This window comes from Abramis brama (assembly GCF_963993115.1).
Source record: "Abramis brama genome assembly, chromosome: 7".
Lineage (NCBI taxonomy): Eukaryota > Metazoa > Chordata > Actinopteri > Cypriniformes > Leuciscidae > Abramis > Abramis brama.
The window spans coordinates 992,101-1,009,600 of record NC_139969.1 but is presented as its reverse complement, the minus strand read 5'-3'; the positions used below and the strand labels follow the sequence as shown (position 1 = coordinate 1,009,600).

The 17,500-nt window shown below is 38.5% G+C and overlaps 2 protein-coding genes across 3 annotated transcripts in view; both read left to right on the top strand.

Annotated features, from left to right (window-relative positions):
* Positions 1-106: 106 nt before the first annotated feature.
* On the top strand, positions 107-4,700 carry LOC311087607 (uncharacterized protein). The gene is made up of 2 exons (XM_084120945.1): positions 107-926; positions 1,594-4,700. Exons 1-2 carry the CDS (start codon positions 279-281, stop codon positions 1,876-1,878), a joined length of 933 nt encoding a protein of 310 aa, XP_083977071.1. The 5' UTR covers positions 107-278; the 3' UTR covers positions 1,879-4,700.
* Positions 4,701-10,438: 5,738 nt separating this feature from the next.
* Positions 10,439-17,500, top strand: part of LOC311087636 (receptor-type tyrosine-protein phosphatase mu) — a 246,722-nt gene continuing 239,660 nt past the window's right edge. Inside the window, exon 1 of one of the 2 annotated variants that reach the window (XM_084120986.1) lies at positions 10,439-10,691. In XM_084120986.1, coding sequence (XP_083977112.1) covers positions 10,619-10,691 — 73 coding nt within the window. In that variant the 5' untranslated portion in view covers positions 10,439-10,618. The remainder of the gene's footprint in view (positions 10,692-17,500) is intronic. The other variant, XM_084120985.1, reaches the window with a different exon arrangement.

Here is a 17,500-nt window from a genome sequence, read left to right as displayed (position 1 = left end):
TTAATGACTTTGCAGTGATTCCACTGCTTATCTGCATTAAAGGGCTTCAGTTCAGCTGTAGTGACAATAACAGCTGCTCGTGCAAACGTCACTCTGAACGCTCTTCACATTTACACTCATCTTTACCCGGCCCGGACACAGATTCAGACCTCCAAACGGGACCTAAAATGAACAAACAAGAGCGTTTCATCAGCAGCATGACTGACATGATTGGTCGGGGTTAAACCTTGAGAACGTACTGAACGTGCAAATCAGATTATCAGACATCTATCAGAAAGATGTTTCTCTTGAGGCAAAACATCTCAAAGCAACAGCATGCGAGCAGCGAAGTCGCACCAAGAAGCGCCGCACGAAAGTGCAACTCCGAGGACTCAAAGAGGCCGTTGCGTCGCAAGACGAGTTGCGTTGAAAATTTATCCTCTGTTGATCGGATTCGCAAACATGCAATCAGACACTTGGGCTACAGCACGCTCAGCCTGGCCATGCGAGGTCTGGAGGAGATGCCCGAGGAACTGTGGGAACTCCAAGAGCTCCAGAAGCTCAATCTCTCCTTAAACGCTCTGTCGCTTGTGCCGTCAGGCCTTGGGAATCTGGAGAACCTGGTGGTTCTTAATCTGTGGGGGAACGAACTAGTCGAGCTCCCGCCTGAGATCGGACGGCTCAGGAATCTACGAGTGCTTTTCGCGCACAGGAACCGGTTAAACGAGGTTCCAGAGGAGCTCGGAGACTGCTCCAACCTCGAGGTCTTGAGTTTGGCCAATAACCAGATCAGCACGCTTCCCAATAGTCTGTCCAACATGCGTAAACTCGCCAAGCTCAACCTCAGCCACAACCGGATCCAGCTCATCCCGGCCTGCGTCTACAGCATGAAGAGCCTCGTGTTCTTACATCTGGCCAACAACCGACTGGAGAACCTCGCAGATAAGGTTGCTGAGAGCTTGATTAACACTTTTGTGTTGATTATTGTAATGCCTTCACTGCAAAAAATGCTTTTCTTACTCAGTATTTTGGTCTTGTTTCCAGTCCAAATGTCTAAAAATTCTTAAATCAAGATGCATTTTAAAAAAGCAAAATGATCTGACAGTGGGGTGAGAAAAATGGACTTAATTCAAACGGAAACAAGATTATTTTTCTCAGCCCATTGGCAGATCATTTTAAGCAAAAACTCACTTCATTTAGACACCCTTCATTTTAACTTACAAGGCTTTACTTGGGTTGGCACCTCAATACTTGACCGAACGTTTAATTCCATATACTCCAACGCGTGACCTTTGTTCATCTGAAACTGGTCTTTTAATCGTTCCTTTAGCTCGCTTATGATTGATGGGAGATAGGGCTTTTTCTTCAATAGCTCCACAACTATGGAAATCTTTACCAATCGAGAGATAAAGCAAGCAAAATCTCTTAGTTTTTTAAATCTTACCTTAAAACTCATTTTTTTAGGGTAGCTTTTAATTGAATTAAAACTAATTTTTCATTGTGCGTTATTTTATATGGTGTATTTTGTTGTTTTATTTGTTTCTGTAAAGCGCTTTGAGATGTACAGTTAAAGGCGCTATAGAAAATAAAGGTTATTGTTATTATTATTATAAGATCCAGGAGCTGGTGAACCTCAAGATCCTGATCGTGGAGCAGAACTCGCTCCACACGCTTCCCAGGACGCTGTGCCGTCTGACGGGCCTGGAGCTCCTGAACGTGGACTTCAACGATCTGCAGAGCGTTCCTGATGAGATGTACATGCTGAGACGCCTGGAGAAGCTCGCTTGCCATCCTCTGGATAAAGGCCTGCATATAATCCACAACCCACTGCTGAAGCCCATCAAAGAGGTTCTGCAAGGAGGTCTGAAAAGCCTTTATAGCTACCTCAAACCTGCATGAAGATAAATGGTGTCATTGGGGGATTACTAAGTTAAAAACAAAATACTTTTTCAGTTTTTCTGTAGTGATTTTCTTCCTCAGTTTTCCAGTGCAAATATCTAAACATGCTTAATTTAAAGGGAAAACAAGATTATTTTTATTGGCAGATATTGGTACCATTAATGAGGTTCTGCAAGGAGGTCTGAAAGGCCTTTATAGTTTCCTCAAACCTGCATGAAGATAAATGGTGAAATTGGGGGATTGCTAGGTTATGTTTTGCAAAACAAAAACTTTTCAATTTTTCTGTAGAGATTTTCTTCCTCAGTTTTTCAGTGCAAATTTCTAAATATGCTTAATTTAAAGGAAAAATAAGAATATTCAACCTGATCTCACAGCAATTCGAATTTTACGAGTTGCCCAATTCTAATGAATTTGTACGAATGACCTACACCTGACCCCGCCCCTAAACCTACCCATCACGTGGTTTTAGACAAATCGTACGAATTAGCCACCTTTTACTTACTCGTACGAATTGGTTGTGAGATAGCGTTGGATTATTTTTATTGGCAGATATTGTTACCATTAATGGAGCAAGGAGGTCTGAAAGGCCTTTACAGCTACCTCAAACCTGCATGAAGATAAATGGTAAAATTGGAGGATTAGGTTATGGTTTGCAAAAAATATATACTTTTTCAGTTTTTATTGATTTTCATCCTCAGTTTTTTCAGTGGAAATATCTAAACATGCTTAATTTAAAGGGAAAACAAGATTATTTTTATTGGCAGATATTGATACCATTAAGGAGGTTCTGCAAGGAGGTCTGAAAGGCCTTTATAGTTACCTCAAACTTGCATGGAGATAAATGGTGAATCTGTTAGTCGAAGCGTCGCACAAAAGTAAGGATTACTGGGGTCTTTTTTTGCAAGAAAATACTTTTTCAGTCTTTCTATAGTGATTTTCTGCAGTTTTTCATTTCAAAGATCTAAACATTCTTAAATCAAGGTGAATTCATTGGAGAAGCAAAATGAGTAAACTTAAGTGAGTATTTGCTTAAAACAAGAAAAGATATCAGTAAAATAAGCTTAATTTCAATGGAAAGCAAGATTATTTTTATTGGCAGATATTGGTGCTCAGGCACCTATTGTATTCATTAGTGTTCTTCATCTTCCACTTTAGAGTCTAGAGAAGCCCATAGAGCTGTGGAATTTGGCACACTGATAGATGACAGTCTGACCATTAAACGCACCAATTTTGGAGTCTCTAACTCCTAGCTATCTAGCGCCACCATCTGTTCAAAGCTGCATTCACGTTTATGCTAATAACTTTTGAACCATAAGGGCTAGTAACACAGTTTTTCCCCCTTCTGATTTTTTGCCTCAAGACGATTAAATTAAATCATATGACATAATTTTCTGTCATGAAAAATTTCTTCAGACCATGTCAACACAAAAACCTGAATTCAAGTTAATTGGCGAACCGTTTTTGAAAAACTTGCTAACGAATTCTATGAAGAGCATACCATATTGGACGTGAGGCTATATCTCTGAAACACTTAACCGTATTCAGACCAAACTTGGTGTGTGTTTTCACAACCATGACCTGAGGGTATCTGCATAGTTTCAGTACAGTGCCACCTAGTGGGCAGGAGATATGAAAAAATTCCATATTTTTGATTCTGAACAAAACTGGTCTATTTAGATTCGGTGCAGAATACCGAATCAAAAGATACTCATATTGGCTATTTTGGGCATCAGCCATTTTTAATCGTAAAATATGGCTGACATAAAATGCTATATTATTAAAATGCAGCGTAAAATGCTATATTATATGAACACATTGACGTATCGTTAACTAAACTCTGTCATCGGCACCATGCCCTGAATATACTCAAAAAGTTTTGAGACAGTGCCACCTTGTGGTTGAAACATAAAATTAAATTTCAAATAATGCAAATAAATGTTGATTAATTTGGCTTATTGTAATGAAACTGGTCTTAATAGATTATTTGGGTCATGCCGAGAACATAGATACCAATATTGCCATAATCAGACCACATCAATTTGGTGTCGGCGCCACCTATTGGTCAAACGTAATAAGCAGTTACGTCACATTACAAGTGTCTTTACTCATTTTGCAGTTGGTCTTTTTTTTTTTATATAGGAAAAACTCCCTTAATTTTGAGACATTTTTCATAAAATAACTTAATATCTTCAGTCATTTTGCTTCTTCTCCAGTAAATGAATCTTGATTTAAGAATGTTTAGATATTTGTGCTGGAGAACGAGACAGAAACACTAGGAAGCTTATTTGTTCAGCAGTTTCTTTATTATTTGTGAAATTTAGTAACAATTTCTGAGTGGAAATTGTTACAAAGTAAATCCTACCGCAATCTTTTTTTCAGTGCACTGTAAAAAATTATTTTTTTGAACCTAAAAGATTATTGAAGTACGTTTTACAAGAAAATACTATTTCAGTTTTTCTACTTCAAAATTCCATGTTTAATTCAATGTGTTACTTGCCGTTTCTTTGTAATTGTTTGTGAAATATACTAGCATTTTTTTTGTGTGAAAATTGTTTCAAAATAAATCCTACACCAATTTTTTTTTTCAGTGATGTCATATTATACGTGTGTTTTCATTGTTGTTGAAAATGACATTAAAAAAGACTTTTAAATTTACTGTACAAAAGTTGATTTTTTTTTTTATTTGTGCAAATGTCACTTATTGTTTTACTGTTTGAAATAATAATAATAATAATGACGCAGAGAGACATATTAATGGTGTCAAATGGAGTCAGAAAAATAACATTGTTTTCCCTTTGAATTAAAATTATTTTTCTGACTGCATTGGCAGATATTTGTTCTTGTTTTAAACATAAACTCACTTAATTTTCATAAATTTTTTACTTAATATCTTCAGTAATTTTGCTTCTTCTCCAGTAAATGTATCTTGATTTAAGAATGTTTAGATATTTGTGCTGGAGAACGAGACAGAAACACTGAGGAAGAGCATCATTGCTGTGAGACGAGACCGTAAAAAAGACAATCATAATTAGTTTTTATTGCGCTCTTGATTGAAGCTCATGATAAAGTCTCAGTCTGTCGTTCACTCGTCAGCGCTATTCCTGACGTCTATAAGCTTTGAGTCTTAGTCTCTGTGTTTCTAACCTTGCCTGTCACACACACACACACACACACACACACACACACACACACACACACACACACACACACACACACACTCACACACACACACACACACACACACACACACACACACACACACACACACACAGTCATATAAGTTAGGGTGTGTACAGTACATTTATCCTACAGTTGTCACATTAACGGATTACATTACTGTACTTTAAAATAAACCACACTTGCTTTGACCATTTGTTGTTTGATCCAATAACGTTAAGATATTTATAAGTGTGATTTATGTGTCCAAATATCGTTTTGGGACGGCTGTACTGTATTCATGCACTGGAGAATGAATTGAAATGATTTTTGCAGTATAAAACTACGCACAATTACTTGAGAAGCAGAAAGATTGAGCCTTGGTCACATGATCCTTCAGAAATCATTCTAATATGATGATTTGCTTCAGTTCAAAAGTTAAAAAAAGAAATACTTTATATTCAGCTAAGATGCATTACATTGATTAAAAGTGACAGTAAAGACATTTATAATGTTACAAAAGATTCTGTTTCAAATAAATGCGGTTCTTTTGAACTTTCTATTCGTCAAAGAATCCTGACAGTTTCCACAAAAATATGAAGCTGTTTTCAACACTGATAATAATCATAAATGTTTCTTGATCATCAAATCATCATATTAGAGTGATTTCTGAAGGATCATGTGACACTGAAGACTGGAGTAATGATGCTGAAAATTCAGCTTTGATCACAGGAATAAATTACACTTTACTATATATTCACATAGAAAACAGATGATTTACATTAGAATAATATTTCACATTTTTTTTACTGCATTTTAGATCAAATAAATGCAGCTTTGGTGAGCAGAAGAGACTCTTTCAGTAAACCTTATTTAATAATGAATTTGTTTTATGCAGCACAACTTTTAGACAGTCATATTTGAACATTAACTAATGCCTGTCGTCATAATATACAAATGTAAACACATAAACAGAGATGCTTCCACTTCTAAGTGTATTATTAACTAAATGCATTGTTATCATGGACTGTAAATACAACCAGAAATAAAATCTTTCATCTGTCAACAAAAACAACAAAGGCAAAATAAAGAAATGCCATCAAACATCCAGATCTGCATGAGACACGCAGTGGTTATGTGTGATTTATGACTCTTCTGTTATGGCTCTTCATCACTCTTATGCTGACAGATGCAGTGGTGAATATGATCTGGACTGAGCCACGGTTATTATAAGCATGCTTGTCTACATTGTTTCCATAACCGCTGATTGTTGTTCCTGTCACAGAGATTGACTCGTCTCCAGAGGGGTTTTAATAGTCAGACTGCTTTAATTAAACAATAAACGCTTCGTTTTGATTGAAAAACATCCAGTGCTCAGTGAATGTGGTTATGATTAAAATAGCAGTAGGAAAACTTCAGATGACACAGTTCTGATGAAGATAAAGCATTTACACTGGGCTTGGAAAGTTGAGCGCTTAGAGCAAGAACTGAATGATATTCAGATGTTTCTTCTTCCTAACTTAGTTTTATTTTATGTCAACAGCAACATTGTGGTGTACAACAGTGCATACAAACCATATAAAAATATTACAATAAAATAAAAAAACATATAGAATAAATTGTATAATTTATATATACAATAGTGCCTACAGACCATAGAAATACCAAATAAAATATGAATAAATATAAAAATACAATGAAATAAAAAATACAGAATAAATTGGCCTACAAATCATATAAATAAATAAAATAAATAAATTAAATTAAATTAGAAATTAATTAAAATTAGATTGAATTAAGTAAAAATGTGTGTGCAATACGTTAATTATAGTACTATGGAGGAAAACGATACATTTCATATGTATATTTACATACATATATCTAAAATATCTGCATATATATCTTAAAAACACCTGAACGTCATTGCATTCTTGCTCTTTTTTTATTTTAGAAATTAAGAAGAATTGTGGTATACAACAGTGCCTACAAACCATAGAAATAATAATAATAATAATAATACTAAAAAAAACCCCAAATAGAATAAAATGAAAAATAAAAAATAAATAAAAAATAAAACAAGACCAGCAAAACAAACAAATAGAAATACATGTGTCATGTGTTAACTAAAGTAGGCTACTATGGAGGAAAATGGTAAATGTCTAATCTATATTTACATACATATATCTATATATAACTAATATAAGTTAGGGTGTGTACATTTATCCTACAGTTGTCACATTAGGGATTACATTACTGTACTTTAAAATAAACCACACTTGCTCTGACCACTTGTTGTTTGATCCAATAACATTAAGATATTTATAAGCGTGATTTATGTGTCTAAATAATGTTTTGGGACGGCTGTACTGTATTCATGCACTGGAGAATGAATTGAAATGATTTTTGCAGTATAAAACTACACAAGATATGTAAATATAAATCAAATTCACCTCGCATAGAAAACATTTAGATATTTTTGCGTGTCCAAATAACCTTCTGGTTATTCATGCACTGGAATTAAATCATTTTTTAAGAGACGAGACAAATCGTATGGCATTATACTCATCTAATACTTCTTGATTTAAGAATTTTTAGTTATTTAGACTGGAAACAAGACAAAAATACTGAGTAAGAAAATGTTTTTTTGCAGTGTGTTTGAGGAACAACAGCGCCCTCTATGGGCGAGACATCAGAACTACATCAGATAAATCTGCTTGAGTTTGAGCTCAGACAGCAGAAGCGAGTCCGCTCTCGAGTCTCAACTTGACCCGTCCGTCATCATAGCCAAGGTCATTATGGCATATTTAATCAGTGCGACACGATAACAAAATATTAAACATGTCCGCCAATCAGCTAATCAAGTAATGATGCTGAGAGCTCTGAGGAAGGTCAGTGGAGTCGAGTCGAGTTAGCCTCAGGAAAGCTAATTAGCAGGACATATTTTAAGGATTCAATCAAGTTAATGTACGATGTGAACTCTTAAAGTCCCCCTGTGGTGAAAATCCAGCTTTTAATGTTGTTTATGTGTCTATGTGGTGTTTTTAATGTGCTTTAAGACAAACCATGTGTAAATTCATAAGTCGACACCATTGCTGAGTATTTCCTCCTTAAAACTGCAGTGAACCAAAGACGTTTCTGACGTCACAAACTACCTTGTAACCAATCAGATCAACGTGTGATCGTCAACCAGTGGATCTCTGAGCTGAGTGAGTGAGTGGAGGCGGGGCTCATTTGCATATTCATAGAACCACGCATACTAATTGAGGCAAGGGTGTCGAGTTACATTCAAGATATTTTAAGGCATGAAGACTTTTTTTAAGGGAAAAAAACGCTTAAATATGTAATTTTGGTGATCAAAGGGATACAATTATGGACTACAGGGAAACTTTTTATTTAAAAATAAAGCTTGCAATATGGCGGGTTTCATTTTGGGAACCATTTTGTGTTCTTTTCAGTGAAAGAACCTTTTAAAGAACCTTCCTGTGGATGTTAAAGATTCATAATGGAACCATCAATGCTAATAAAGAAGTTTTATTTTTAATAGTGTATATGATTCTATGTTTCTAAAAATCATTTTAGGAAATTGCAAATAAACATTGAACTGAAAGCTATATATCAGAGTCAGTGTTCCTGAATTCCTGAAACGCCTCCATTGTAGTCTTGAGTTTCTTCCGGGAACGAACACGTCACAATATTCCTCATTATAATAATTCATGTGCAGAATAAAGGGGCGGGGCCTGGTTGAGTTAGTTAGTAGTGTGTTAAACTGGCGGTTATGGAAAGGGGCGGGACATTTCCCAAACACACTCGAAGCACTCGACCAATCACAACACACTGCTCCAGCCGACCAATCAGAGCACAGTGTGCTTTTCAGAAGGAGGGGCTTCATAGAGACAGGAAGTGAACAGAGCGTTACTGACAGACTGGGAAGAGAGGAGCCGCAACATTTAGAATATGAGGAGAATAATCAACATTCAAGCATGATCATAAAACATGAAATTAATATGGGCTCTGTAAAACATTTGTTTACGAGTGATTCGAGTGTCTCTTGAACAGCTTTACGGCGCAGCAGTTACTATGAGTGTGACATTCACCGTTATGACGCCTCGTCAAGCGACCAGGAAAGCTGCCAATCACAAGCTGACATTTCACCACAACACTTATTAATGTGTGTGTTTTTGTTTCTTTGTTTTGCTGAACAGAGAATAAAGTGTGTAATCGCTTGTAAAGTCTTTATCACTGACGCCGCTTGTTTGTGAGTTTTACATGAAAGTCTCGCGATCGCGCTGATCCTGTCACGGTAACTCGGGAGTATTATCTTAATAACGTCTCAGGATTATTGTCGCTTAATCTCATAAAAGAAAATGCCATTACAGTCGCTGCTGGATCCGAGGGAAGATTGCATTTTTATTTCCTATATCAGTCATAGCGTATTTGAGGCTGTTCTCAGTTGAAGGGATTCATGATTGCACATTAGTCTCTGTTTTTTTTGCAGTTTTGTATCAGTAGTTTTTATTGGCTTGTTTTATGGCAGTTACACCCCATCATTCCTGCTTCTGTCCGCCCGGATCTCTATTGTTGACTCACTTTATAGAGCGACATTGTTTGTTTTTGCCACAATGACACGATCTGATTCCAGTCCAACATTTAGTTTCTCCCCTGATACCAATTATACCGGAACCTTCAAACCCCTCGTGCGGAAACACCAACACTGAGTGTGTGTGTGAGTCTGAGTGTGAGTGTGTGTGAGTGAGTCTGAGTGTGAGTGTGTGTGTGTGAGTCTGAGTGTGTGTGTGTGTGTGAGAGAGAGAGTGTGTGTGTGTGTGTGTGTGTGTGTGTGTGTGTGAGTGAGTGTGTGTGTGTTAGTGTGTGTGTGTGTGTGTGTGAGTCTGAGTGTGTGTGAGAGTCTGAGTGTGTGTGTGTGTGTGTGTGTGTGTGAGAGAGTGTGTGTGTGTTTGTGTGTGTGAGTGTGAGTCTGTGTGTGTGAGTCTGAGTGTGTTTGTGTGAGTGCGAGTGTGTGTGTGTGTGTGTGTGTGAGAGAGAGAGAGTGTGAGTGTGTGTTTGTGTGTAATTTTGAGTGTGTGTGTATGTGTGTGAGTGAGTCTGAGTGTGTGAGTGAGTATGTGTGCGAGTCTGAGTGTGTGAGTGAGTGTGTGTGTGAGTCTGAGTGTGCATTTCTTTACAAGCTGCAATGAAGACACACAGATAGATAGATATATAGATAGATAGATAGATAGATAGATAGATAGATAGATAGATAGATAGAGTCGTCTCAGTGTCCAGCTGTATCAGTGGGAGGAGATGAAGCACGACACCAGAGAAACAGTCAAAGCTCCCGCACACCCTCTACCGGGGAACTAATCTACAACTCTCTCTCTCTCACACACACACACACACACTCACGCGCCGCGCGTCTCCGGGAGAGCTGGAGAAACAGTTCCACAAGAGCCTGAAACCAACCGAGAGCCTTTCCCAGAACGAGTTCGGCCCGCGGGCGCCCGGGCTCACGGAACACACACCATCAGGACCGGGCTCACGGAACACACACCCCCAGGACCGGGCTCACGGAACACACACCGACACGATGGACAAACTTTTCGCGTGCGTCTTCACGGTGATCGGGGTGCTGGTGTCCGCGCGAGCGCAGGTGTTCAAAGGTAAGAGCTCCTCAGATTCAGGAGTTGGGATTCGCTGGTGTGTCTGCTAAACTTGGCGTTGCCGAGAGCGCGACAGTGTGTCGACAATTATTAGCGTTTGTTTTGGAGTGGCGCGTAAAGTTTGATCAGCACCGGAGGAATGCTAACGACAGGCTCCGTGTTCTGGGTTAGAAACACCGGGTCCTGTGAGTGTCAGAGTCGCGGTGTGTCGCGGGAGATGTTCGGAACATGCACTCTAAAAAATGCTGGGTTGTTTTAACCCAATTTTGGGTCAAATATGGACAAATCCAAACGTTGGGTTACAAATTTAATTTTAAAATTTAACCCAATGGCTGGGTTTGTCCATATTTGACCCAAAGTTGGGTTAAAACAACCCTGCATTTTCGGACTCAAAGTGTGTTCAGATTTCCAAAATGACTGCAGCCTTTTATATATATATATATATATATATATATATATATATATATATATATATATATTATTATTTTTTTTTATTTTTTTTTATTTATTTTTTCACAAGCCCAGGAATAAACAAACACTGATGTATGAACATCAAAAACTTTAATGATGATCTCCAGCTTGGAGAGATAAACACTGTTTCTGTGGGAATCTGACCTGATGATTTCTAATGCGTTACTCTTTATGGATTTCTGTCTAATGAAACACATTAGTTCATTCGATTGATTTATTAATGGATGTAAGGTGGCTCTCTGGAACTGACCGAAGGCATTGCTGTGCTTCCCTGATTATCATGTTTGTTCAAAGTTTTTACACGCTTTTTACATGGCGTTTAGTCTGAGATGTGACCTGTCAATCAAAACTTAATCATCATGATATGCAATGCATACAGTGTGAAGTAAAACGTGTGTGTATTGCGTTTTCTTTTCCGTGCGTTCTCATGAAACGGGGCTCTTATTGTGTTTGGTTTAGATGGTGGCAAATGGACTGTTGTAAGATCCAGACTCATTTTCGGATGCATCAGTTCAAGTGTAACTCAGATGTGTTTCTCCAGGAGCCCGAGGGCACGCGGAACGGACTGTAACAGGGTCGCTTTATCTCTGAACAATAGATTTCCCCGTGTAATAGGGCGCATTAGTGGCGTTTAAATCGATATGTGAATGAATGCATTGATAATGGTGTGTCAGTTTGAGTAGGCTTGTATTTTTCCGTTAGTTTATGTGGAATAATGACTAGTTGCTCTTTATATTTAAATCGCATCTATTTTTCATGAGATTGTTTTTTCCCTCACAGATTCAGTGAGCTTGATCAGTGTTTTTGACATTTAAACCCCATTTGAACCCCAGAACATGTCAGTTAGTGATTGCATACATGCAAAAATGTTTCAAGTTTATATCCAATGTGTTTTTGACTGTATGTACTGTATATGTGGAGGTGTGTTGCAGTTCCTCTGTTGGCCTGTAGGAGGCAGCATGGCTCACTTATAGCGACTGTACATATGCATATACTGTACGTACATCAATTCTCATCACAGCTGTGCTGCTGTTCATCTGATCCTCACCGATGGCTTTGCCTGAAACACACAGTTTAAACACTGTAACGTACATCCCTGAGCAGTGTATGCTTTATAAAAACATAAATAGCCACCTTTATATTCATTAATATGCTGTTCTCCGACCCGCTCCGTAAGCCAGAGCTGATTTTGGTAGCACCAGTGTTGATATCAGATGATTATACCATGGTACTGATATACTAACTAATGTACATGTCCCAAAACTGATGATTCATATACTATATTACTAACCCAGCAAACAGGGAACGTTCCCAATATGTTCTCTCGATATAAACAAGTAAGTACAACAAGAAGTACAACGTTCGTTCAGAGTTACCTAGTCTTTAATAATGTTCTCAAGGGTTTGCACTAATTATGCATGAAACGTTTTAGTTGGGTGTTTGTTAAATTTAAATGTTACAGTTTGTACATTCAGAAGTAACATTCCTCTAATTTTTGCAAAATTGAATGTTCCCCTAATGTTTGAAAAACATTTCATAAACCGCACATTTTGAACTCTCAGAGAACATTCAGAAAAACACATTAAAGTTCCCCTGTAGTCAATAATTGTATCCCTTAAAACTCATCTTTGATCACCAAAATGACATATTTAAGTGTTTTTTTCCTTGAAAAAATGTCTTCATGCCTTAAAATATCTTGACTGTAACTCAACACCCTCGCCTCATTTAGTATGCGTGGTTCTATGAATATGCAAATGAGCCCCGCCTCCACTCACTCACTCAGCTCAGAGATCCACTGGTTGACGATCACACGTTGATCTGATTGGTTACAAGGTAGTTTGTGACGTCAGAAACACCAGCGATTTCAAAGCGTGTTTTTGAGACTGTCTTTGGTTCACTGCAGTTTTAAGGAGAAAATACTCAGCAATGGAGTCGACTTATGAATTTACACATGGTTTGTCTTAAAGCGCATTAAAAACACCACATAGACACACAAACAACATTAAAAGCTGGATTTTCACCATGATTATCTAAAAAAAACGAATGTTTTATTAGTGATTTGACTGAGTCTGTGTGTGTGTGTGTGTGTGTGTGTGGGTGTGTGTGTGTGGGTGTGTGTGTGTGTGTGTGTGTATTGGCGTCAGAGGAGAGTCGAGCTCTTTAGCATCCGTGTGATTTATAAGCATCTCTCGTCTCCACACACACACACACACACACACACACACACACACACACACACACACACACACACAGAGCTCCAGCTATCATCGATTAGCACTGGGTAATCCGTATAAATATAACACGCGTTCAGGTCTTCCAATAGTGTGATGATTGATGGCGTTGTGTGCCGCAGGAGTCCGTCTGACTGACACCTACTGGTGCTTTAATTCACCAGAAGACTCGCTCGTAAGTTTGAGGCGTCACTCAAAGTCTGATTACTGCCGCTCGACTCGACGGCCAACACATCAAATGTGCTCGAGGAGAAGAAAAGCTTCAGACTGCACGTCAGAAGTTCTGATTAAAAGCCTAAAGTAGCCCATGTCTTATTTTTCATGTAATGTTAAAGTTTCACGCGCGGAGACATTATAAGTGAGTCATTCATGCTGAGTCTTTAAAACAGTGACACATGCATATGAATGCCTTCATGCACAACAACTTTACACTAAAATCAATTCTAATTTTAAAAAAATCTTTTCTTCTATAATGCAACATACATCTGAGTGTAACGTTTCAAAAAATAAATAGGGCGGAGACTTGTTTGCATGTGTCAGTTGTTGATTGGATGTTTAGATGTGGGCGTGGCTCTCATGCATGTATGCAGATGAGCGTCAGCTTGAAGGGGCGGAGTTTATGCAGACTGAGTTTGTCATTTATCACCGGTACGATTAATCGTTAAAAGATGGCGATCTCGATTCAAACACATACACGATCTTATTCCTAAATGACAATGATTCGCCTGTATCTATTATATCATTCATAAAATCACTTATTTAAATCTGCGTTCTGTTTAAAATAATTCATTCAGATTAATTAAACATTTTAAATAGACTGCAGCAAACCTCTGGTAAATTACATGTTATTTTGTTTAGTTGTGTGTTCAGCATCGTGGGAAAACCGTGATCTCTATTTAAAACAAAAAAATTGGGATTCTCAATTTATCCAGAATCATACCAGATAAAATGTCTATACCAGTTCTATACCAGTTCTACCGGTACGAAATGTCTATACATATATATATATATATATATATATATATATATATGTGTATATATATGTGTGTGTGTGTGTGTGTGTGTGTATGTATAATTATTGAAAAGGGAAGAATTGCCTTTATTTGATTTTCTTCCTTGACCGTAAAGCACATTTATTTGGAATGTACCACTTTAAATATATTTAGGCAACATTTTTATTCCGAAAGTACATTATTTTTTATGTTTTTATTTAAATTTTATATAACTGTTATTTTTATTATTGCTGTTATTATTGTTATTTTTATTTATTTTATTTTTTGCTCTATTTGTTAATTATTGAATGCAATTCATGGAAATATTATTGTTATTATGAGTATTTTCAATTTTATTTACTCTTGAGTTTGCCATGAATATAGCCTTTGATGTGAATATGGCGTTAAATAATAAGTAGATTAATTAAAATGATCCATATTTAAACTTATATATTATTATATTTAATCTTAAGTATTTCATCACATCAAGAGAAAGGTCTTTTTTTTTTACTATTTTGTACGAATAATCCACGCTGTTATTATAGCGATTGAGACCCAGGGCCCTATCTTGCACCCAGCACAATTGACTTTGTACACCGATGCATGTATAATTCCTATTTTGCACCCGCGCACAGCGGACTTTTCCCTCCACAGACGCACGTCGGTAAATTAGGGAATGAACTTGCGCTCCCGGGGGCGGTTCAGCGAAAAGAGGAGGCGTGTTCCAGCGCAAACGTTCCCTGGTGCTATTTTGCAGTTTCAGAAAACAATTCCGCCACTGACAGGAGAAACCTCGTCTAAAGTCAGCGGCGCGTTATTCAGATGCTATTTTAAGGGCGCATACTTGGCGTAGCGTGTGCACAACACACACACACTTTGCTTCTCTCATCTACACAGATGCAGCAGTTCCCATTTTTAGAAAACCATACATTATTACAAGGAACAATATTCCACACGAGGGAAATCATTGTTGTGTCCATGAAGATGTGAAGAAATAGGCATAAATCTAGCTTACACATTTACCCAAATTATCATACGCCTGTTTAACCGAAGCTAATCTGGGTGTGTTTCTCCATCCCCAATGTCACTTCTCTGTGTTTTACGGCCCTGACGAGAACGTCGGTCTCCTCGGCTGTGAACCGCGTCTGGCAAATCCGCCGTTATAATAGCAATCCGCCATGGAACAAGCGCGCCTGCTCTTAAAGGGAATGTGAGATGACGCTCTGATTGGTTTTTCACGTTACGCCCAAACCACACCTATGAGTAATGAAGCGACTTCAGACCAACCCGTTTTAGATTTGCGTCGGGCGCAAGAGTCATTTATCCCGCTGGTATAATAGCAACAGCGCCCAAGACTTGCGTTTTAGATCGTTAAAATAGGGCCCTCGGTGTTCTTTTTGACGTATGCTGGAATCCTCCAATCATTTAGTGCGTTTAAACCCTGCCCCTTTCTTTCTGGATGTTCACATTCAGAGTTTGAATGCCACGCCCACATCTCAACATCCAATCAGCATCTGATGCCTAGAAGTGAGTCTCCACCCCTACATTTGTTCTTTTTGGATAATCCTGAATAATTCTGAAGGCTGCAATCTTTCAGTGTGTTCATCGAGCGTTCGTGTACGTGTGTTTCTGGCTTTGACGTGCAGGTTCTTGGCTTGCGTTTGGTCATGTGACCCACAGGTGGAGTGTGTATGAGAGAACAGAACGTGTCTCTAATGACTGTCACGTCTGACTTTTATCCTGACAAAAACAACAGCAGGTCTTACTCACGGCTAAACAACACGTGTGTGTGTGTGTGTGTGTGTGTGTGTGTGTGAGCCGCACATCATACGGCGACGCTTCAGGAACAAATGCTGCGGATGAGCTCATGTTTGTGTGGTTATTAGTTAAAATGAAATCACGCTGAGATGAATAATCATTCTGTCATCATTTATTCACCCTCATGTTGTTCAAACCTGCAGGACTTCACGTCTCAGTGTTCATACAATGGAAGTCAATGGTAACCAAAACTATTTTGTTCCCAACATTCTTCATAATATCTTCTTTTGCATGCATTCATAAAAAGGAATTATTCGCGGTATTTTGGAGTGCTCACGGTAACAATCCGGTGTGTGTTTGTGTGAGTGAGTGAGTGAGTGTGTGTGTTCATGTGTGAGTGAGTGAGTGTGTTCATGTGTGAGAGTGTGAGTGTGAGTGAGTGAGTGTGTTCATGCGTGTGAGTGTGAGTGTGAGTGTGTGTGAGTGTTCGTGTGAGTGTTCGTGTGAGTGTTCGTGTGAGTGTTCGTGTGAGTGTTCGTGTGAGTGTGAATGAGTGAGTGTGTTCATGTGTTCATGTGTTCATGTGTGAGTGAGTGAGTGTGTGAGTGAGTGTGTGAGTGAGTGTGTTCATGTGTGAGTGAGTGTGAGAGTGAGTGAGTGTGAGTGAGTGAGAGTGAGTGTGAGTGAGTGAGTGTGAGAGTGAGTGTGAGAGTGAGTGTGAGAGTGAGTGTGAGAGTGAGTGTGTGAGTGAGTGTGTGAGTGAGTGTGTGAGTGAGTGTGTGAGTGAGTGTGTGAGTGAGTGTGTGAGTGAGTGTGTGAGTGAGTGTGTGAGTGAGTGTGTGAGTGTGTGAGTGAGTGTGTGAGTGAGTGAGTGTGAGTGAGTGAGTGTGAGTGAGTGAGTGAGTGAGTGTGTTCATGTGTGAGTGAGTGAGAGTGAGTGAGAGTGAGTGAGAGTGAGTGAGAGTGAGTGAGAGTGAGTGTGAGTGAGTGAGTGAGTGAGTGTGTTCATGTGTGAGTGAGTGAGAGTGAGTGAGAGTGAGTGAGTGAGAGTGAGTGAGAGTGAGTGAGAGTGAGTGAGTGTGAGTGAGTGTGAGTGTGAGTGAGTGTTCATGTGTGAGAGTGTGAGTGAGTGTGTTCATGTGTGAGTGAGTGAGTGAGTGTGAGTGTGTTCATGTGTGAGAGTGTGAGTGAGTGAGTGAATGAGAGTGAGTGTGAGTGTGAATGAGTGAGTGTGAGTGAGTGTGTTCATGTGTGAGTGAGTGTGTTCATGTGTGAGTGAGTGAGAGTGAGTGTGAGTGAGTGAGTGAGTGAGTGTGTTCATGTGTGAGTGAGTGAGTGAGTGAGAGTGAGTGAGAGT